The sequence below is a fragment of the Sapajus apella genome, unplaced genomic scaffold, assembly GCF_009761245.1.
Source record: "Sapajus apella isolate SASKATOON/1434 unplaced genomic scaffold, GSC_monkey_1.0 scaffold152, whole genome shotgun sequence".
Lineage (NCBI taxonomy): Eukaryota > Metazoa > Chordata > Mammalia > Primates > Cebidae > Sapajus > Sapajus apella.
The window spans coordinates 630803-647612 of NW_022437092.1; the positions used below are offsets into that span (position 1 = coordinate 630803).

The 16810-nt window shown below is 50.8% G+C and overlaps 1 protein-coding gene across 5 annotated transcripts in view; it reads left to right on the plus strand.

Annotated features, from left to right (window-relative positions):
* The window catches only part of MAST1 (microtubule associated serine/threonine kinase 1), a 45182-nt gene that overhangs the window by 24814 nt on the left and 3558 nt on the right, over nucleotides 1–16810 (plus strand). For all 5 annotated transcript variants that reach the window (XM_032265821.1, XM_032265822.1, XM_032265820.1 and 2 more), the window contains 14 exons: nucleotides 3001–3080; nucleotides 3170–3378; nucleotides 10067–10205; nucleotides 10306–10438; nucleotides 10576–10741; nucleotides 11285–11386; nucleotides 11559–11681; nucleotides 12261–12370; nucleotides 13398–13576; nucleotides 13655–13902; nucleotides 14553–14759; nucleotides 14970–15199; nucleotides 16112–16234; nucleotides 16322–16458. In XM_032265821.1, coding sequence (XP_032121712.1) covers nucleotides 3001–3080; nucleotides 3170–3378; nucleotides 10067–10205; nucleotides 10306–10438; nucleotides 10576–10741; nucleotides 11285–11386; nucleotides 11559–11681; nucleotides 12261–12370; nucleotides 13398–13576; nucleotides 13655–13902; nucleotides 14553–14759; nucleotides 14970–15199; nucleotides 16112–16234; nucleotides 16322–16458 — 2186 coding nt within the window. The remainder of the gene's footprint in view (nucleotides 1–3000; nucleotides 3081–3169; nucleotides 3379–10066; nucleotides 10206–10305; nucleotides 10439–10575; nucleotides 10742–11284; nucleotides 11387–11558; nucleotides 11682–12260; nucleotides 12371–13397; nucleotides 13577–13654; nucleotides 13903–14552; nucleotides 14760–14969; nucleotides 15200–16111; nucleotides 16235–16321; nucleotides 16459–16810) is intronic.

The following is a 16810-nucleotide window of genomic DNA, read 5'->3' on the forward strand; positions in this document are numbered from 1 at the left end:
TAGTGTCGAGTGCAGATCCTGGTGCTGCGTGCAGAGGGGATTTCCAAACGGCTGGCTAGGTGCCGGGTGCAGAGTTTGGCGTGGAGTGCTGAGGTGGGCGTGGTGAAGCTAGATGCTGAGTGCAGATTCTGGTGGTAATACCAGGCGTGGAGAGGGATGGGCGTGTCCGAGCTCCTGTGGAGGCAACCGCCTTACAGTGCCCACTTGTAATCTCAGCTACTCAAGAGGCTGAGGCAGGAGAATCGCTTGAACCTGGGAGACAAAGATTGCAGTGGACCAATATTGTGCCACTGCACTCCAGCCTTGGTGAGAGAGTGAGATTCCATCTCAAAAAAAAAAAAAAAAATGAAGCAAACTATAACAATGGAAAGATTTTGCCTCAAAACCTGTGTTTGGTCTTTCTCTTGAAAAGTCAGAAGTTCTGGGGCCGGGCGCGGTGGCTCAAGCCTGTAATCCCAGCACTTTGGGAGGCCGAGGCGGGTGGATCACGAGGTCAAGAGATCGAGACCATCCTGGTCAACATGGTGAAACCCCGTCTCGACTAAAACTACAAAAAATTAGCTGGGCATGGTGGCGTATGCCTGTAATCCCAGTTACTCTGGAGACTGAGGCAGGAGAATTTCCTGAACCCAGGAGGCGGAGGTTGCAGTGAGCCAAGATCGCGCCATTGCACTCCAGCCTGGGTAACATGAGTGAAACTCCATCCCAAAAAAAAAAAAAAAAGAAAAGTCAGAAGTTCTAGTGCTGGGTGTAGTGGCTCATGATTTAATCCCAGCACTTTGGGAGGCCAAGGCGGGCGGATCATCTGAGAATGGGAGTTCGAGACCAGCCTGACCAACATGGAGAAACCCTGTCTCTACTAAAAATACAAAAATTAGCCGGGCATGGTGACGTCTGCCTGTAATCCCAGTTACTCTGGAGACTGAGGCAGGAGAATTGCTTGAACCCAGGAGTTGGAGGTTGCAGTGAGGCGAGATCGCACCATTGCACTCCAGCCTGGGTAACAAGAGCAAAATTCCATCTCAATAAATAAATAAATAAATAAATTTTAAAGAAAAAAGAAGAAGTTCTAATAATACTGTGATAGAACCAGCTGAGTGGGAGTGGTCCTGTGATATTGGGTACCTGCCCCTTCTCTACAAAAAATATAAAATTACCCTGGCATGGTGATGCCTACCTGTAGTCCCAGCTACTCGGGAGGCTAAGGCAGGAGAATCACTTGAATTCAGGAGGCAGAGGTTGCAGTGAGCCAAGATCATGCCACTGCACTCCAGCCTGGCGACCGAGCGAGACTCCATCTCAAAAATAAATAAATATATAAATAAAATAACTTTAGAGAACTTTCTAAATCCATAGACAGAGCATTTTCTCATTATTTTTAACTGTGGCACAATGTTTCTTTATATAACTGCGCCACATGTGTTTATTTAGCTAATTTCCTATAGATGAACATATAGATTATTGAGTGTCACAATGAACAAGATAGTACATATGCCATTTTTCACATGTGCAATCATATCTGTAGCATAAGTTCAAAAGTGAAATTGCTGAGTCAGAGGGAAAATTTATGTGTAGTTCTGATCTGTACCAAACACTAGTTTACATTCCCAACAGTAAGGTATGTTCACCCACATCTTTGCACATAAAGGGTGTCAGATTTTGGGTTTTTCCCCTCAATCTGCTAGGTGAAAAATGGTATTTTGTGGTAGTTGTAATTTGCCTTTCTGTTATTATAAGTGAGATTGATAATCTTTTTTTTTTTTTTTTTTTTTTGAGATGGAGTTTTGCTCTTTTTGCCCAGGCTGGAGTGCAATGACGAGAAGTCGTAACTTCCGCCTCCTGGGTTCAAGCTATTCTCCTGCCTCAGCCTTCTAGTAGCTGGAATTACAGGCATGTGCCACCATACCAAGCTAATTTTGTATTTTTAGTAGAGATGGGGGCTTCACTATGTTGGCCAGGCTGGTCTCGAACTCCCGACCTCAGGTGATCCTCTTGCCTTGGCCTCTCAAAGTCCTGGGATTACAGGCATCAGCCACAGCACCTGGCCGAGAATCTTAATATGTTTAAGAGCTGTAACTCTGGCTGGTTGCAATGGCTCATGCCTGTAGTTCCTACTTTTTGGGAGGCCAAGGCAGGCAGATTGCTTGAGCCCAGAAGTTCAAGAGTAGGCTGGGCAAGATGACAAAACCAAAATACTAAAATTAGCCTGGCATGGTGGCGTGTACCGGTGGTCCCAGCTACTTGGGAGGCTATGGCAGGAGAATCACTTTAGCCCAAGAGGTGGAGGCTTCAGTGAGCCGTGATTGGGATTGCACTACTGAACTCCTGCCTGGGCAACAGAGTGAGAACCTATCTAAAAAAAAAAAAAAAAAAGGCTGGGCATGGTGGCTCATGCCTATAATCCCAGCACTTTGGGAGGCTGAGGCAGGCAGATCATGAGGTCAGGAGTTCAAGACCGACCTGACCAACATGGTGAAACCCCATCTCTACTAAAAATACAAAAATTAGCCAGGCATGGTGGCATGCACCTGTAATCCCAGCTACTCAGGAGGCTGAGCCAGGAGAATCACCTGAACCCGGGAGGTGGAGGTTGCAGTGAGCCAAGATCACTTCACTGCACTCCAGTCTGAGTAAGAGAGAGGCTCTGTCTCAACAACGACAACAACAACAACAACAAAAAAGCTCTAACTGTAGTTGTCTTACCTCACCCAGTTTATTACCTTTAATTGTTAGGCTTCTGTTACTGATTTATATATTTTGATATATTAAGTTGACTATTTTGTAGGTTTCCTGCTATCTTTCCTAATGGAAGAAGATAGGAATTTGTCTTCAGAGTCAGCCTTGGGTTCAAGTCCTAACTTTGTTTCTCTTTCACTGTGGCACTTGGATGAAGGACTCCCTCATCCTCTCTGTGCCTCAGTTTCCCCATGTGTAAAGTGAAATAATAAGCATCCTACTCTCATGATGATGATGGTGGTGGTCTCCATCTTTCCCCTGAAGGGCCGTGGCAGCAAGGCCAAGAAACCACCCGGGGAGAATGACTTTGATACCATCAAGCTCATAAGCAACGGTGCCTATGGGTGAGCCACCCGGGGCTCTGGCGGGGGGAGGGTGGCGGAGGCCGGGTGTCTCGGAGGTGACGGCCGGTCCTCGCTCTCTCCCCCTGCAGCGCTGTCTACCTGGTGCGGCACCGCGACACGCGGCAGCGCTTTGCCATGAAAAAGATCAACAAGCAGAACTTGATTCTCCGCAACCAGATCCAGCAGGCCTTCGTGGAGCGCGACATCCTCACCTTCGCCGAGAACCCGTTTGTGGTCGGCATGTTCTGCTCCTTCGAGACCCGGCGCCACCTCTGCATGGTCATGGAATATGTGGAAGGTGTGGCTGCCTGCGGGGCTTCAGGGAAGATGGGGCCGTGCTCACTGGTCAGGCCTGCGGGTGGCCTGCCTGAGCCACAGTCACCACATTGATTCATCGGCCTGTATGTTTAGCCACCTATTTATTTCTCCTGTCATTGATTCGTCCCTCCATTTCACTCATATATTTATTGTCATCTATGGATTTGTTTTTCATTTCATTCAATATAGATATATTCATTCTATGACCCATTATCCATCCATCCATCCTTCTGTCTATTGATTTGCTAATCCATCTGTTTTTCCATCCATACATCCATGACCGTGTTTGTATTTTAGTTATCTGTTTATTCATTTATCTATTTTTTGAGACAGAGTCTTGGTCCATCACCTAGGCTGGAGGGCAGTGGCGTGATCTTGGTTCACTGCAACCTCCGCCTCCTAGGCTCAAGCGATCCTTATGCCTCAGCCTCCCAAACAGCTGGGATTACAGGCCTGTGCAACCATGCCCGGCTGATTTTTCTATTTTTAGCAGGGACAGGGTTTCGCCACATTGGCCAGGCTGGTCTCAAACTCCTGACCTTAAGTGATCTGCCTGCCTGGGCCTCTCAAAGTGCTGGGATTATAGGCATGAGCCACTGTGCCAGGCCTGTTTTATTTTATTTATTTATTTTTGAGACAAGATGTTACTCTGTTGCCCAGGCTGTAGTGTAGTGGTGTCATCACAGCTCACTGCAGCCTCAAACGCCTGGGCTCAAGAAATCCTCCCACCCCCACCTCCCAAATACCTGGGACTACAGATACGGACCACCACACTCAGCTAATTTAAAAAAAAAAAAATTTAAGCCGGGCGCGGTGGCTCATGCTTGTAATCCTAGCACTTTGGGAGGCCAAGGCAAGGGGATCACCTAAGATCAGGAGTTTGAGACCAGCCCCGTCAACCTGGCAAAACCGTGTCTCTACTAAAAATACAAAAAATTAGCCGGGTGTGGTGGTGGGCACCTATAATCCCAGGTACTCAGGAGGCTGAGGCAGGAGAATTGTTGAAAACGGGGGGTGGATGTTGCAGTTAGCTGAGATCATGCCACTTTACTCTAGCCTGGGAAAAAGAGTGTAACTCCATCTCAAAAAAAAAAAAAAAATCTTTTTTAGGTTGGGCATGGTGGCTAACTCTTGTAATCCCAGCACTTTGGGAGGTCAAAGTGGACAGATCACTTGAAGTCAGCAGTTTGAGAGCCACCTGGCCAACATGGCAAAACCCCTTCTCTACTAAAAATACAAAAATTAGCCAGACAGTGCATTCCTGTAATCCCAGCTACTCCTGTGGCCGAAGTGGGAGGATCATTAAAACACGGGAGGTGGAGGTTGCAGTGAGCCAGGATTGGACCACTTCATGCAGGCTAGTCTGAGATCACCCTGCTTCAGCCTCCCAAAACATTGGGATTACAGGCATGAGCCACTGCGCCTAGCCTATATCTGTTTATTCATCCATCCATCCATTTGTCTATGTGGTTGTCCATCTGTTTATCCATCCGTATGTCTGTTTACCATGATATGCCTGTTTTTCTAAATTAAGACTTCATTATTTTAGAGAAGTTTTAGTTTACACAAAAATTCATGCGATAGCACATAGAGTTCTCACATACCCTCTCCCACATTCCCTCCAGTTTGCCATATTTATTTACGTCTTGTGTTAGTGCGGGAAATTTATTATAAGTGATAAACTAATAGTGATATTATTACTAACTAAAGTCCATAGTTTACACTAGGACTTTATTGTACATCTATTTTTGTTGTTGTCATTGTAACTTTTTTTTGAGACAGAGTCTCAAAAAATGCAATGGCATGATTTCGGCTCACTGCAACCTCTGCCTCCTTGGTTCAAGCAATTCTCCTGTCTCAGCCTCCCAAGTAGCTGGGACTACAGGTGCCCACCACCATGCCCAGCTAACTGTTGTATTTTTAGTAAAGATGTGATCTCACCATATTGGTCAGACTGGTCTCAAAGTCCTGACCTCAAGTGATCCATCCACTTTGGCCTCCCAAAGGACTGGGATTACAGGTGTGAGCCACCACACCTGGTCTGTTTTTGTTATTAAAAAAAAAAAAAACAAAACTGGCCAGGTGAGATGGCTCACGCCTGTAATCCCAGAGGCAGGTGGGTCACTTGAGATGAGGAGTTTGAGCCCAGCCTGGCCAATGTAGTAAAACCCCATCTCTACTAAAAATGCAAAAATTTGCCAGGTGTGATGGCATGTACCCTGTAGTCCCAGCTGCTCTGGAGGCTGAGGCAGGAGAATTGCTTGAGCCCAGGAGGCAGAGGTTGCAGAAAGTGGAGATTGTACCACTGCACTCCAACTTGGGTGACAGAGTAAGACTCCATCTCAGCAACAAAAACAACAAAATGTAAAGGCTGTGTTCTGAGGAAGAACCTAGGGGCAGGTCCAGCCGGTCGAAACTGTATAGCTGTTTTTTAGCCATCCATCTTTATTTTCATTTATTTATTTTTTGAGATGGAGTCTCACTCTGTCACCCAGGCTGGAGTGCAGTGGCATGATCTCGGCTCACTGCAGCCTTTGCCTCAGCCTCCCCGAGTAGCTGGGATTACAGGCGTGTGCCTTCATGCCCGGCTAACTTTGTATATGTGTGTGTGTATGCGTGTGTGTGTGTGTGTGTGTGTTTGTGATGAAGTTTCACTCTTGTTGCCCAAGCTGGAGTGCAATGGCTCGATCTTAGCTCACTGCAGCCTCTGCCTTCAAGGTTTAAGCAATTCTCCTGCCTCAGCCTCTGGAGTAGCTGGGATTACAGGCGCACGCCACCATGCCCAGCTAATTTTTTGTATTTTTAGTAGAGACTGGGTTTCATCATATTGGACAGGTTGGTCTCAAACTCCTGACCTCAGGTGATCCGCCTGCCTCGGCCTCCAAAGTTCTGGGATTATAGATGTGAGCTACTGTGCCTGGCCTTTGAATATATTTATCTCTTCATTTGTTCATCTGTTTATCATCCACTCACTCACCATGAGTCAATCCACCAATGCCCTATTTATCTATTATTCCATGTCCATCTGTCCATTACCTTTTTTTTGATTTTGAGACAAGGTCTCACTCTGTCGCCCAGGCTGGAGTGCAGTGGCAGTGGCATGCTCACTGCAACCTCAGCCCCCCCGGATTCAAGCGGTTCTCCTGCCGCAGCCTCCCAAGTAGCTGGGATTATAGGCATGCACCACCATGCCTGGCTAATTTTTGTATTTTTAGTAGAGACACGGGTTCACTATGTTGGCCAGGCTGGTCTGGAACTCCTGACCTCAGGTGATCCTCCTGCCCCAGCCTCCCAAAGTGCTGGGATTACAGGCGTGAACCACAGTGCATGGCTATATATTGTTTTTAATCAATCCATCTGTGCATGTATTCACCCAAAATGTTAAGCCATGTATTATTCAAAAGCACACATGGTGTGGCTATTAGGACACACACATGATCCCTGGGGCCTCAGCTGTGCCACCTCCAAGCCTTCCAGTCAGCCATCCAGTCACTCAACAAATGCCTCCTCATCATCTCCCTCATGTCACATGCTGTGCTAGGTGCCAGTGGCACAGAAGGGGCCCAGGCAGAGACATCTCCCAGTCATGGAGGGAGGTTCCATTCTGGTTTGTATAGACAGGCATTAAACAAACAAAGCAAGCCAAAGGAGATAAGGAGATTTCATTTCATTTCATTTATTTATTTAGAGATGGAGTCGCACTCTTTTGCCCACGCTGGAGTGCAGTGGCGCGATCTTGGTGCATCGCAACCTCCATCTTCTGGGCTCAAGCGATTCCTATGCCTCACCCTCCTTAGTAGCTGGGACTACAGGTGCACCACTACCGTGCCCAGGTTACTTTTATATTTTTAGTAGAGACGGGGTTTTACCATGTTGGCCAGGCTGGTCTTGAACTCCTGACTTCAGGTGATCGGCCCACCTTGACCTCCCATAATGCTGGGATTACAGGCATAAGTCACCTCACCCGACCAGGACATTTCATAGTGAGGACAGGAGGTCAATGAGGGTGGAGGAGGTGATGGGGAGGCAGGCAGGGAGCTTTTAGAGCATGGATTATGATGGGATAAATGAGCTGGTGGTGCAAAGTCTCTTAGGTGACAATTTGGATTTGGAGGAGTGGCAAGAAGGCCCACGGGAGCTGAAGCCAAGCAAGGGAGGGGAGATGAGGATGAAGGGGCGCTGGATGAGGAGGGCGTTCCAGAGACTGGAATGGCATTGGATTTCATTCTGAGGAAGGCCACTGGAGCATTGTTTTTTGTTTTTTCTTTTCTTTTTTTTTTTTTTTTTTTTTTTTTGAGGTGAATTCTCACTCACACTGTCACCCAGGCTAGAGTGCAGTGGAGTGATCTCGGATTACTGCAACCTCTGCCTCCCAGGTTCAAGCAATTCTCCTGCCTCAGCCTCCTGAGTAGCTAGGATTACAGGCGTGTGCCACCACATCTGACTAATTTTCATATTTTTAGTAGAGATGGGTTTTCACCATGTTGGCCAGGCTGGTCTCGAACTCCTGGCCTCAAATGATCCAACCCCCTTGGCCTTCCAAAGTACTGAGATTACAGGTGTGAGGCACCTCACTAGGCCTTGTTTTGTTTCGTTTTTACTGCGTTGTTGGGGCTGGAGTGCAGTGGTGTGATCACAGCTCACTGCAGCCTTGTACTCCTGGGCTCAAGCCAGCCTCCCACCTCAGCCTCCCAAGTAGCTGAAACTATAGGCAGCCACCACCATGTCAAGCTAATGGAGGGTTTTAAGTAGATTTGACATGATCAGATTTATGTGTTAAGAAAATCCATTTGGAGATCAGGTACAGCGGCTCATGACAGTAGTCCTAGCACTTGAGATCAAGAGTCCACGACCAGCCTGCCCAACATGGTGAAACCCTGTTTCTACTAAAATTACAAAAATTAGCTGGGAGTGTTGGTACACGCCTGTATTCCCAGCTACTCAGGAGGCTGAAGAACAAGAATCACTTGAACTCAGGAGGCGGAAGTTGCAGTGAGCTGAGATAGAGCCACTGCACTCTAGCCTGAGTGACAGAATGAGACTCTGTCTCAAAAAAGAAAAAAAGAAAAGAAAAGAAAATCCATTTGGCACCTGTGGGCAGAGCAGAATCAGAATAGGAGGTAGGTGACTGCTCTAGTCCAGGGTCATGGTGGAGGTGGAGCGAAGGGGGAAGAATTAATATCTCTGTGGTGGGTTCTGAGTACACAATAGGTGTACTCAAATGTAGAGTCCTGGGCTCCACCCTCAGAAAGTTTCTGAAACCCAGCAGAATCTGGCAGAAAAGATAATAGAAAAAAGAAAGAAATCTATTGGCTTTCTTGGTCATTGATGATTGAAACACCAATATTACCTTTAGTAATGGCTGGATCTAGGTGCTCAGACTATTCCATCAGGAACCTCTCCATCTCTTGGTTCTGAACTCCCACGTGTGGGCTTCATTCTAGACAAGCCATCGTGCAGCAAGTTTGCCATCTAGCAGATCTCAGTTTAGATTCTGTGAGCTTAGCAATTCTTACAGGAGAAGAGTGAAAATTCCAAGGGTTGACTCACTGGAGCAACTTGGGTTATATACTGACCAAGTTGCCACATGTGGAAGGAAATCTAGGCTTTGTAAGAAGAAAAGGAAATAGATATTGATAGACTGAAATATCAATGTCATTTACAGTAAATCTGGTGATGGCGCAGGTGTAGTGGCCAACACTTTGGGAAGCTGAGGCAGGAGGATCCCTTGAACCCAGGAGTTCAAGACCAGCCTGGGCAACACAATGAAACTCTGTTTCTACAAACCACCCCCCCCCTTTTTTTTTTTTTGAGACAGTCTTGCTTTGTCACCCAGGCTGGACTGTAGTGGCACAATCTTGGCTGTCTGCAACCTCTGCCTCCTGGGTTCAAGCAATTCTCCTGCCTCAGCCTCCCGAGTAGCTGGAATTACAGGTGCCTGCCACCATGCCAGGCTAACTTTTGTATTTTTTTGTGGGAATAGGGTTTCACCATGTTGGCCAGGCTGGTCTCAAACTCCTGACCTCAAGTGATCCGCCCACCTTGGCCTCCCAAAGTGCTGGGATTTCAGGTGTGAGCCACTATGCCCAGCCTTAAAGAACAATTTTTAAAAAATTAGCTGGGCATGGTGGGCTCACATCTGTAGTCTCAGCTACTCAGGAGGGTGAAGCAAGAGGATTGCTTGAGATAAGAGGTTGAGGCTGCAGTGAGTTGTGATTTTGCCACCACACTCTAGCCTGGGCAATGGAGCAGGAAAAATCTCAAAAAGAAAAAAATCTGGAGAAGGCCAAGAATATGCATCTAAGGCTCCTAGGGTCAAGGTTCAGACATCAGGAGTTAGAGGTGCTTCCAGATGCAGTTGATAAGTGGGCAGCCTCACTCACCAACTAAATGTCACCTCCAACAACAACTGCCTGCATGACCCAGCCTCTCTTTGAGTCTCCATCCCTTTGTGTATAAGATGATCTGATGACACCAACTTTGGAGGATGGCTAACAGGACAAGAAGAACCCAGTAGAGAACCTGAAGAGAGGGAGGCTCCTCTCTGAGCCTCAGTTTCCCTTCTCTGTAAATGGGTATACAGCATAACATGAGAAGTTGGGGCTATGGCGCATGTCCAGAGGGAGGAATGTCTCCCTCTTTACATGGGCCCATTCCCTGGCTTGCAGGCGGTGACTGTGCCACCCTGCTGAAGAATATCGGCGCGCTGCCCGTAGAGATGGCCCGCATGTACTTTGCTGAGACGGTGCTAGCCCTGGAGTATTTACACAACTATGGCATCGTGCACCGCGACCTCAAGCCTGACAAGTGAGCTTTGATCTTTCCCATCACTTCCTCTCTGCTCCTCGGGAGGCCAGGAGGCAGAGTGAAAGGGCCTTGTCCCTGAGACCCCCGCCTCTGCCTGCAGCCTCCTTATCACCTCCATGGGTCACATCAAGCTCACGGATTTCGGCCTCTCCAAGATGGGGCTCATGAGCCTCACCACCAATTTGTATGAAGGCCACATCGAGAAGGACGCCCGGGAGTTCCTGGACAAACAGGTGTGTGTGCGGGCATGGGGGTCGCTGCGGGTGGACTGACCCGGCAGGACCTCGGGGGCCCAGGGCCTGATGGGGGGCACAGCTCTCCCTCGAGGGCCCTCCTGTGGCCAGGGCGTGGGCTGACAGCCTACCCCCAGGTGTGTGGGACCCCAGAGTACATCGCACCCGAGGTCATCCTGCGTCAAGGCTATGGCAAGCCAGTGGACTGGTGGGCCATGGGGATCATCCTCTACGAGTTCCTGGTGGGCTGTGTGCCCTTCTTCGGAGACACGCCAGAGGAACTATTTGGACAGGTCATCAGTGGTATGTGGCTTTGCAGTGCACAGGGGTAGGGCATGGGGTGCACGGGGAGATGGACTGGCTCAGGGTTCCAGGGACTTCAAAAGTGACCCCTCATAGGATCCCTTGGACTCTGGAGGTCAAGGCTGCAGTGAGCCATGATCGTGCCACTGCACTACAGCATGGGTAACACAGTGAGATCCTGTCTCAAAACAAAAAACAAACAAACAAAAAAAAAAACGGTTGGGTGTGGTGGTTCATGCCTGTAATCCCAGCACTTTGGGAGGCTGAGGTGGGCGGATCACCTGGGATCGGGAGTTCAAGACCAGCCTGACCAACATGGAGAAACCGCATCTCTACTAAAAATACAAAATTAGCCAGCCATGGTGGTGCATGCCTGTAATCCCAGCTACTCTGGAGGCTGAGGCAGGAGAATCACATGAACCCAAGAGGCGGAGGTTGTGGTGAGCCGAGATCGCGCCGTTGCACCCCAGCCTGGGCAACAAGAACAAAACTCTGTCTCAAAAAAAAAAAAAAGACACTCCCAAGTCCCGTTTTGTTTTGCAGATGACATCCTGTGGCCCGAGGGAGATGAGGCCCTACCCACAGAGGCCCAGCTCCTCATATCCAGCCTCCTGCAGACCAATCCTCTGGTCAGGCTTGGGGCAGGTAAGTCTGCCATGCAGAGGAGCTGAGGGCAGAGGGCCCAGTGATGGAGAGTAGGACTCCAAAACCCCAGGCCCAACCTGTGCTGTGGCCCTGGGGCCGAAGAAATGGAGCTCCGGGCTGGGTTGCTGGACTGGCTGGCCATCAGCTGTGGCTGGAATTCTTTCCCTCCCAGGCGGCGCTTTTGAGGTGAAGCAGCACAGTTTCTTTCGAGACTTGGACTGGACAGGGTTGCTGAGGCAGAAGGCCGAGTTCATCCCCCACCTAGAGTCGGAAGATGACACTAGCTACTTTGACAGTGAGCGGGGACACGAGGCACACGGCCTGGGTCAAGGGGTGGGCTCCGGGAAGAGGGACCCTGGGGTAAGTAAACCCTGGGATAGGGCCCAGTTAGGTACCACGATGTGATGCCTAGGTGCAAAGGCGGTATTTTTGGTAGGGTCGGGACTTTCTCGGGGACGGGGCCACGTGGGGGCGGAGCTAACACAGGGGTGGGGCTCCGGCCAAAATGTAGGTAAGAACCTAAGATTGGGGTAGGTCTGGGGCCTGGACAGGGGTGAGTTATGAGGGTGAGCCTGGATATGAGCTAGAGAGACGTGCTAGAGTTCAAAATGGCCTGGGGTGAGGCCAGGGTGCAGAACGCTGTAGGTGCGATCTGGGGGTGTGGCCTCTTTGGAGGTGGGGCTAGACGGTGCCACTGAGAATGAGGCAAGGACCTAGCCTGGGAGCAGAGCCTAAATTAAATACACTAATGGGGCAGGGGCGTGGCCTGACCTGCAGACCTGTAAACCTGACTTGACCAGGACTGGGCTCCTGTGGGGATGTGATATGAAGAGGAAAGCCGTACCCGCAGTTGCAGCCCATACCCCCTCCCCAGCCCGCTCAGACAGGTATCACCACGTGAACTCCTATGACGAGGATGACACGACGGAGGAGGAGCCCGTGGAAATCCGCCAGTTCTCTTCCTGCTCTCCGCGCTTCAGCAAGGTGTGCCAAGGCTGGGTGTGGGACAGGGCGAGACCCCTGGAGGGACGGGGCTTGGAGAGACAGTGAGAAACAGGTTCCCTGGTACCCAAGGTCTCAAGTGCCGGAAGTTATTGATGGGGCGGGGGTCTGAGAGCGGTAAGGCCACGCGGGAGGCAGATTCGGGAGTCTATGGGACGGGCCTTTGGCATTGACTGGAATCTAACAGGAATCAGGACGGTAGGGCAGATGAGGCCATGGTGGGGCGGGGCTACGTCTGGACGGGGCGGGGTCAGGACGTGGGAATGAGGCCAGCAGCCAGGGCGGGGCAAAGCCCTGAGAGGTCTTGCTTTCACTTATTTATTTATTTATTTTTCATCCAGCCCAAAATGTCAAACTTATTTATTTTTCTTTTACATTTTCTTTTCTTTTCTTTTTTGAGACGGAATCTCACTCTGTCACGAGGCTGGAGTGCAGTGGCGCGATCTTGGCTCACTGCAACCTCCCCCCCATGAGTTCAACCGATTCTCCTGCCTCCACCTCCGGAGTAGCTGGGACTACAGGCTTGCGCCACCATGCCCGGCTAATTTTTTTGAATTTTTAATGGAGACGGGGTTTCACCAAGTTGGCCAGGATGGCCTCAATCTGTTGACCTCGTGATTCACCCGCCTTAGCCTCCCAAAGTGGATTATAGGCTTGAGCCACCGCGCCTGGCTATATTTATTTTTTTTCTAGTAACAGAGAAGCCATAGGTCTTGCTTTGAGAAGCAACTTGTAGAGGGGTGCAGGGCCTAGCCTGGGAGAGGCTAAATTAAGGGGGTTGCTGGGAAGATGGGGCTGTGTGGAGAGCAGATTGGTCAGGGCATTGTAGGGGGCAGAGCCTAGAATAAATTTCAGGGCCTAACTTTGTGCGGTGGGGATGCAGAATTGGGTGAGGCCAGGCTTCGGAAGGTGAAGTGCGCTTTGCGAGGGATCCAGTGCCAGGAAGCTGATTAGCTCTGGAGTGAAGGTGGAACCCGGGACTGGACTTGCCTTCCACCACCACCTACAGGTGTATAGCAGCATGGAGCAGTTGTCTCAGCACGAGCCCAAGACCCCAATAGCGGCTGCAGGGAGCAGCAAGCGGGAGCCGAGCACCAAGGGCCCCGAGGAGAAGGTGGCCGGCAAGCGGGAGGGGCTGGGCGGCCTGACCCTGCGTGAGAAGACCTGGAGAGGGGGCTCTCCGGAGATGTGAGCAGGGGAGTGTTGGAGTTTGGGGGCGGGGGTTGAAGGGGGCGTGTCTTCCCTGACCACACCCCCTCCCTGCAGCAAGCGATTCTCCGCGTCCGAGGCCAGTTTCCTGGAGGGAGAGGCCAGTCCCCCGTTGGGCGCCCGCCGCCGTTTCTCGGCGCTGCTGGAGCCCAGCCGCTTCAGCGCCCCACAAGAGGACGAGGATGACGCCAGGCTGCGCAGGCCTCCCCGGCCCAGCTCCGATCCCCCGGGCTCGCTGGATGCACGCGCCCCCAAAGAGGAGACTCAAGGAGAAGGCACCTCCAGCGCCGGAGACTCCGAGGCCCGTGAGTGCCCTATCGTGCTGCCTTCCCCAATGTCCTACTGCCCATATAGTGTGCATCCCATAAGCCTGGTGCTGTTTATGCAAGATCTCGCTACTATTCACACTCCAATTTGGGATTTTTTTTTTTCTTTTTTGGAAAAAGAGTCTCACTCCATCACCCATGCTGGAGTGCAGTGGTGTGATCTCGGCTCACTGCAACCGCCGCCTCCCAGGTTCAAGTTATTCTGATGCCTCAGCCTTCCGAGTAGCTGGGATTACAGGCACGCGCCACCCCACCCGGCTAATTTTTGTATTTTTAGTAGAAATGGGGTTTCATCATGTTGGCGAGGCTGGTCTCGAACTCCTGACCTCAAGTGATCTGCCTGCCTTGGCCTCCCAAAGTGCTGGGATTACAGGCGTGAGCCACCGCCCCCAGCCCAATTTGGGATTTTTAACGTTAGAAACACCCCAATGCCATGGTCAGTCAGTGATACAGACAGATACAGACTGCATCACTGTATGAGCAGCGGTGCGGGATGCAGGTTACCTGCTTGGATGAAACTCACCGTCCGTCGGGGGTAAAAAATGGGAAGAATATTCCAGACAAGGAAACAGCCTGTGGGAAATCCCTGGACTTGGACTGATCCCTAACACACCTGCTTTCTGTTGCAGCTGACCGCTCACGCCCAGGTGACCTCTGCCCACCCTCGAAGGATGGGGAAACATCAGGCCCAAGGGCTACCAATGACCTGGTTCTGCGCCGGGCGCGGCACCAGCAGATGTCAGGGGACGCGGCAGTAGAGAAGAGGCCTTCTCGAACTGGGGGCAAAGTTATCAAGTCAGCCTCAGCCACTGCCTTATCTGTCATGATTCCTGCAGGTAATGCTGTGCCCCACCTGGCAGGGGAGGGGCTGCCTCAGGCAGGACAGACCAATGAAAATGATGCATTTCCTTGTCCACCGTGATTGGCTTCAGAGTGGACCAATCAGAGACTGCTCTACCACTTAGACTTGGGAGGAGGGAGGAGCAGATACAGGGAGACGTGTGTCTTGTTTGTTCTGACTTCTGACTGTGGCTGTGTGTCTGTAGTGGACCCACATGGAAGCTCACCCCTTGCTAGTCCCATGTCGCCACGATCTCTGTCTTCCAACCCATCCTCACGGGACTCCTCACCCAGCCGGGACTACTCACCTGCTGTCAGTGGGCTACGCTCCCCCATCACCATCCAGCGGTCAGGCAAGAAGTATGGCTTCACGCTGCGTGCCATCCGTGTCTACATGGGTGACTCGGATGTTTACAGTGTCCACCACATTGTCTGGGTGAGTACTCATGGGTGGAGTCTCTATCCCAGAGTGAAGGGTTAGGGGGAGAAGGCCACTCCAGCTCAAACCAGGCAGCCTGGGTGAGACTCCTCTGTCACCCTCTATGCCTCTTCCCCTCTCTGAGCCTATTTCGTCATCTCCAAAATGGGAAGAATAGGCCGGGTGCGGTGTCTTAGGCCTGTAATCCCAGCACTTTGGGAAGCTGAGGTGGGCAGATCACTTGAGGTCAGGAGTTCGAGACCAGCCTGGCCAACATGGTGAAACTCCGTCTCTATTAAAAATACAAAAATTGGCCAGGCGTGGTGGCTCACGTCTGTAATTCCAGCACTTTGGGAGGCCGAGGCAGGTGGATCATGAGGTCAGGAGTTCAAGACCAGCCTGGCCAAGATGGTAAAACCCTGTCTCTACTAAAAATACAAAAATTAGCCGGGTATGGTGGCATGTACCTGTAATCCCAGCTACTTGGGAGGCTGAGGCAGAGAATTGCTTAAACCCAGGAGGCGGAAGTTGCAGTTAGCCGAGATTGCACCACTGCACTCCAGCCTGGATGACAAAGTGAGACCCTGTCTCAAAAAAAAAAAAAAAAAAAAAAAATTAGCCGGAGGTGGTGGCGCATGCCTGTAATCCCAGCAACTCCGGAGGCTGAGGTGGGAGAATCATTTGAAATCAGGAGGTGGAGGTTTCAGTGAGCCAAGATAGCTCCAGGGCACTCAAGATAGCACCAGTGTCACCCTCAGTGACAGAGCGAGACTCCATCTAAAAAAAATAAAAATGGGGATAATAATTACTATTTCACAAGGTTTATGAGGATTCTAGGCAGGCAGAGCTGAGTGTCCTGCACATAAGCTTAGGAGCTTTCATTGTTACCAGTGGCACTAACCATGCCCCTGTGGGGTGCTCTTTCCCCAGCACGTGGAGGAAGGAGGCCCAGCCCAGGAAGCAGGACTCTGTGCTGGAGATCTCATCACTCACGTGAATGGGGAGCCTGTGCATGGCATGGTGCATCCTGAGGTCGTGGAGCTGATCCTTAAGGTGAGTGCAGGGAAAGAGGCACCCTGGGCGGAGGGTGGGGCAGGCCTGAGCAGCCCCAGCAGGGCATTTCCCCCTTTCTTCCCCCAGAGTGGCAACAAGGTAGCAGTGACCACAACGCCCTTCGAAAATACCTCTATCCGAATCGGCCCTGCAAGGCGCAGCAGCTACAAGGCCAAAATGGCTCGGAGGAACAAGCGGCCCTCTGCCAAAGAGGGCCAGGAGAGGTTGGCACAGCTGTAAACTGCCTGGTCTTTGAGGAGCGGGTGGAACTCAGGTGGGAGGGGCACAGATGAGGTCAGCGCAGGGAAGAGCACGGGAAAGGTGCTGGGAACAACAGACCGACAATCAAAGTGAACAGGACAGACAAGAGGGGCTGGGATGACTCAAACCTGTAATCGCAGCAGTTTGGGAGGCTGAGGGAGAAGGATCACTAGAGCCCAGGAGTCGCAATTAGCCTGGGCAACATAGGGCGACCCCATCTCTACAAAAAGCTTTAAAAACTAGCTGGGCTTGGTGGCACATGCCTGTGGTCCCAGCTACTGGGAGGTTGAGGTGGAAGGATCACTTGAGTCCCAG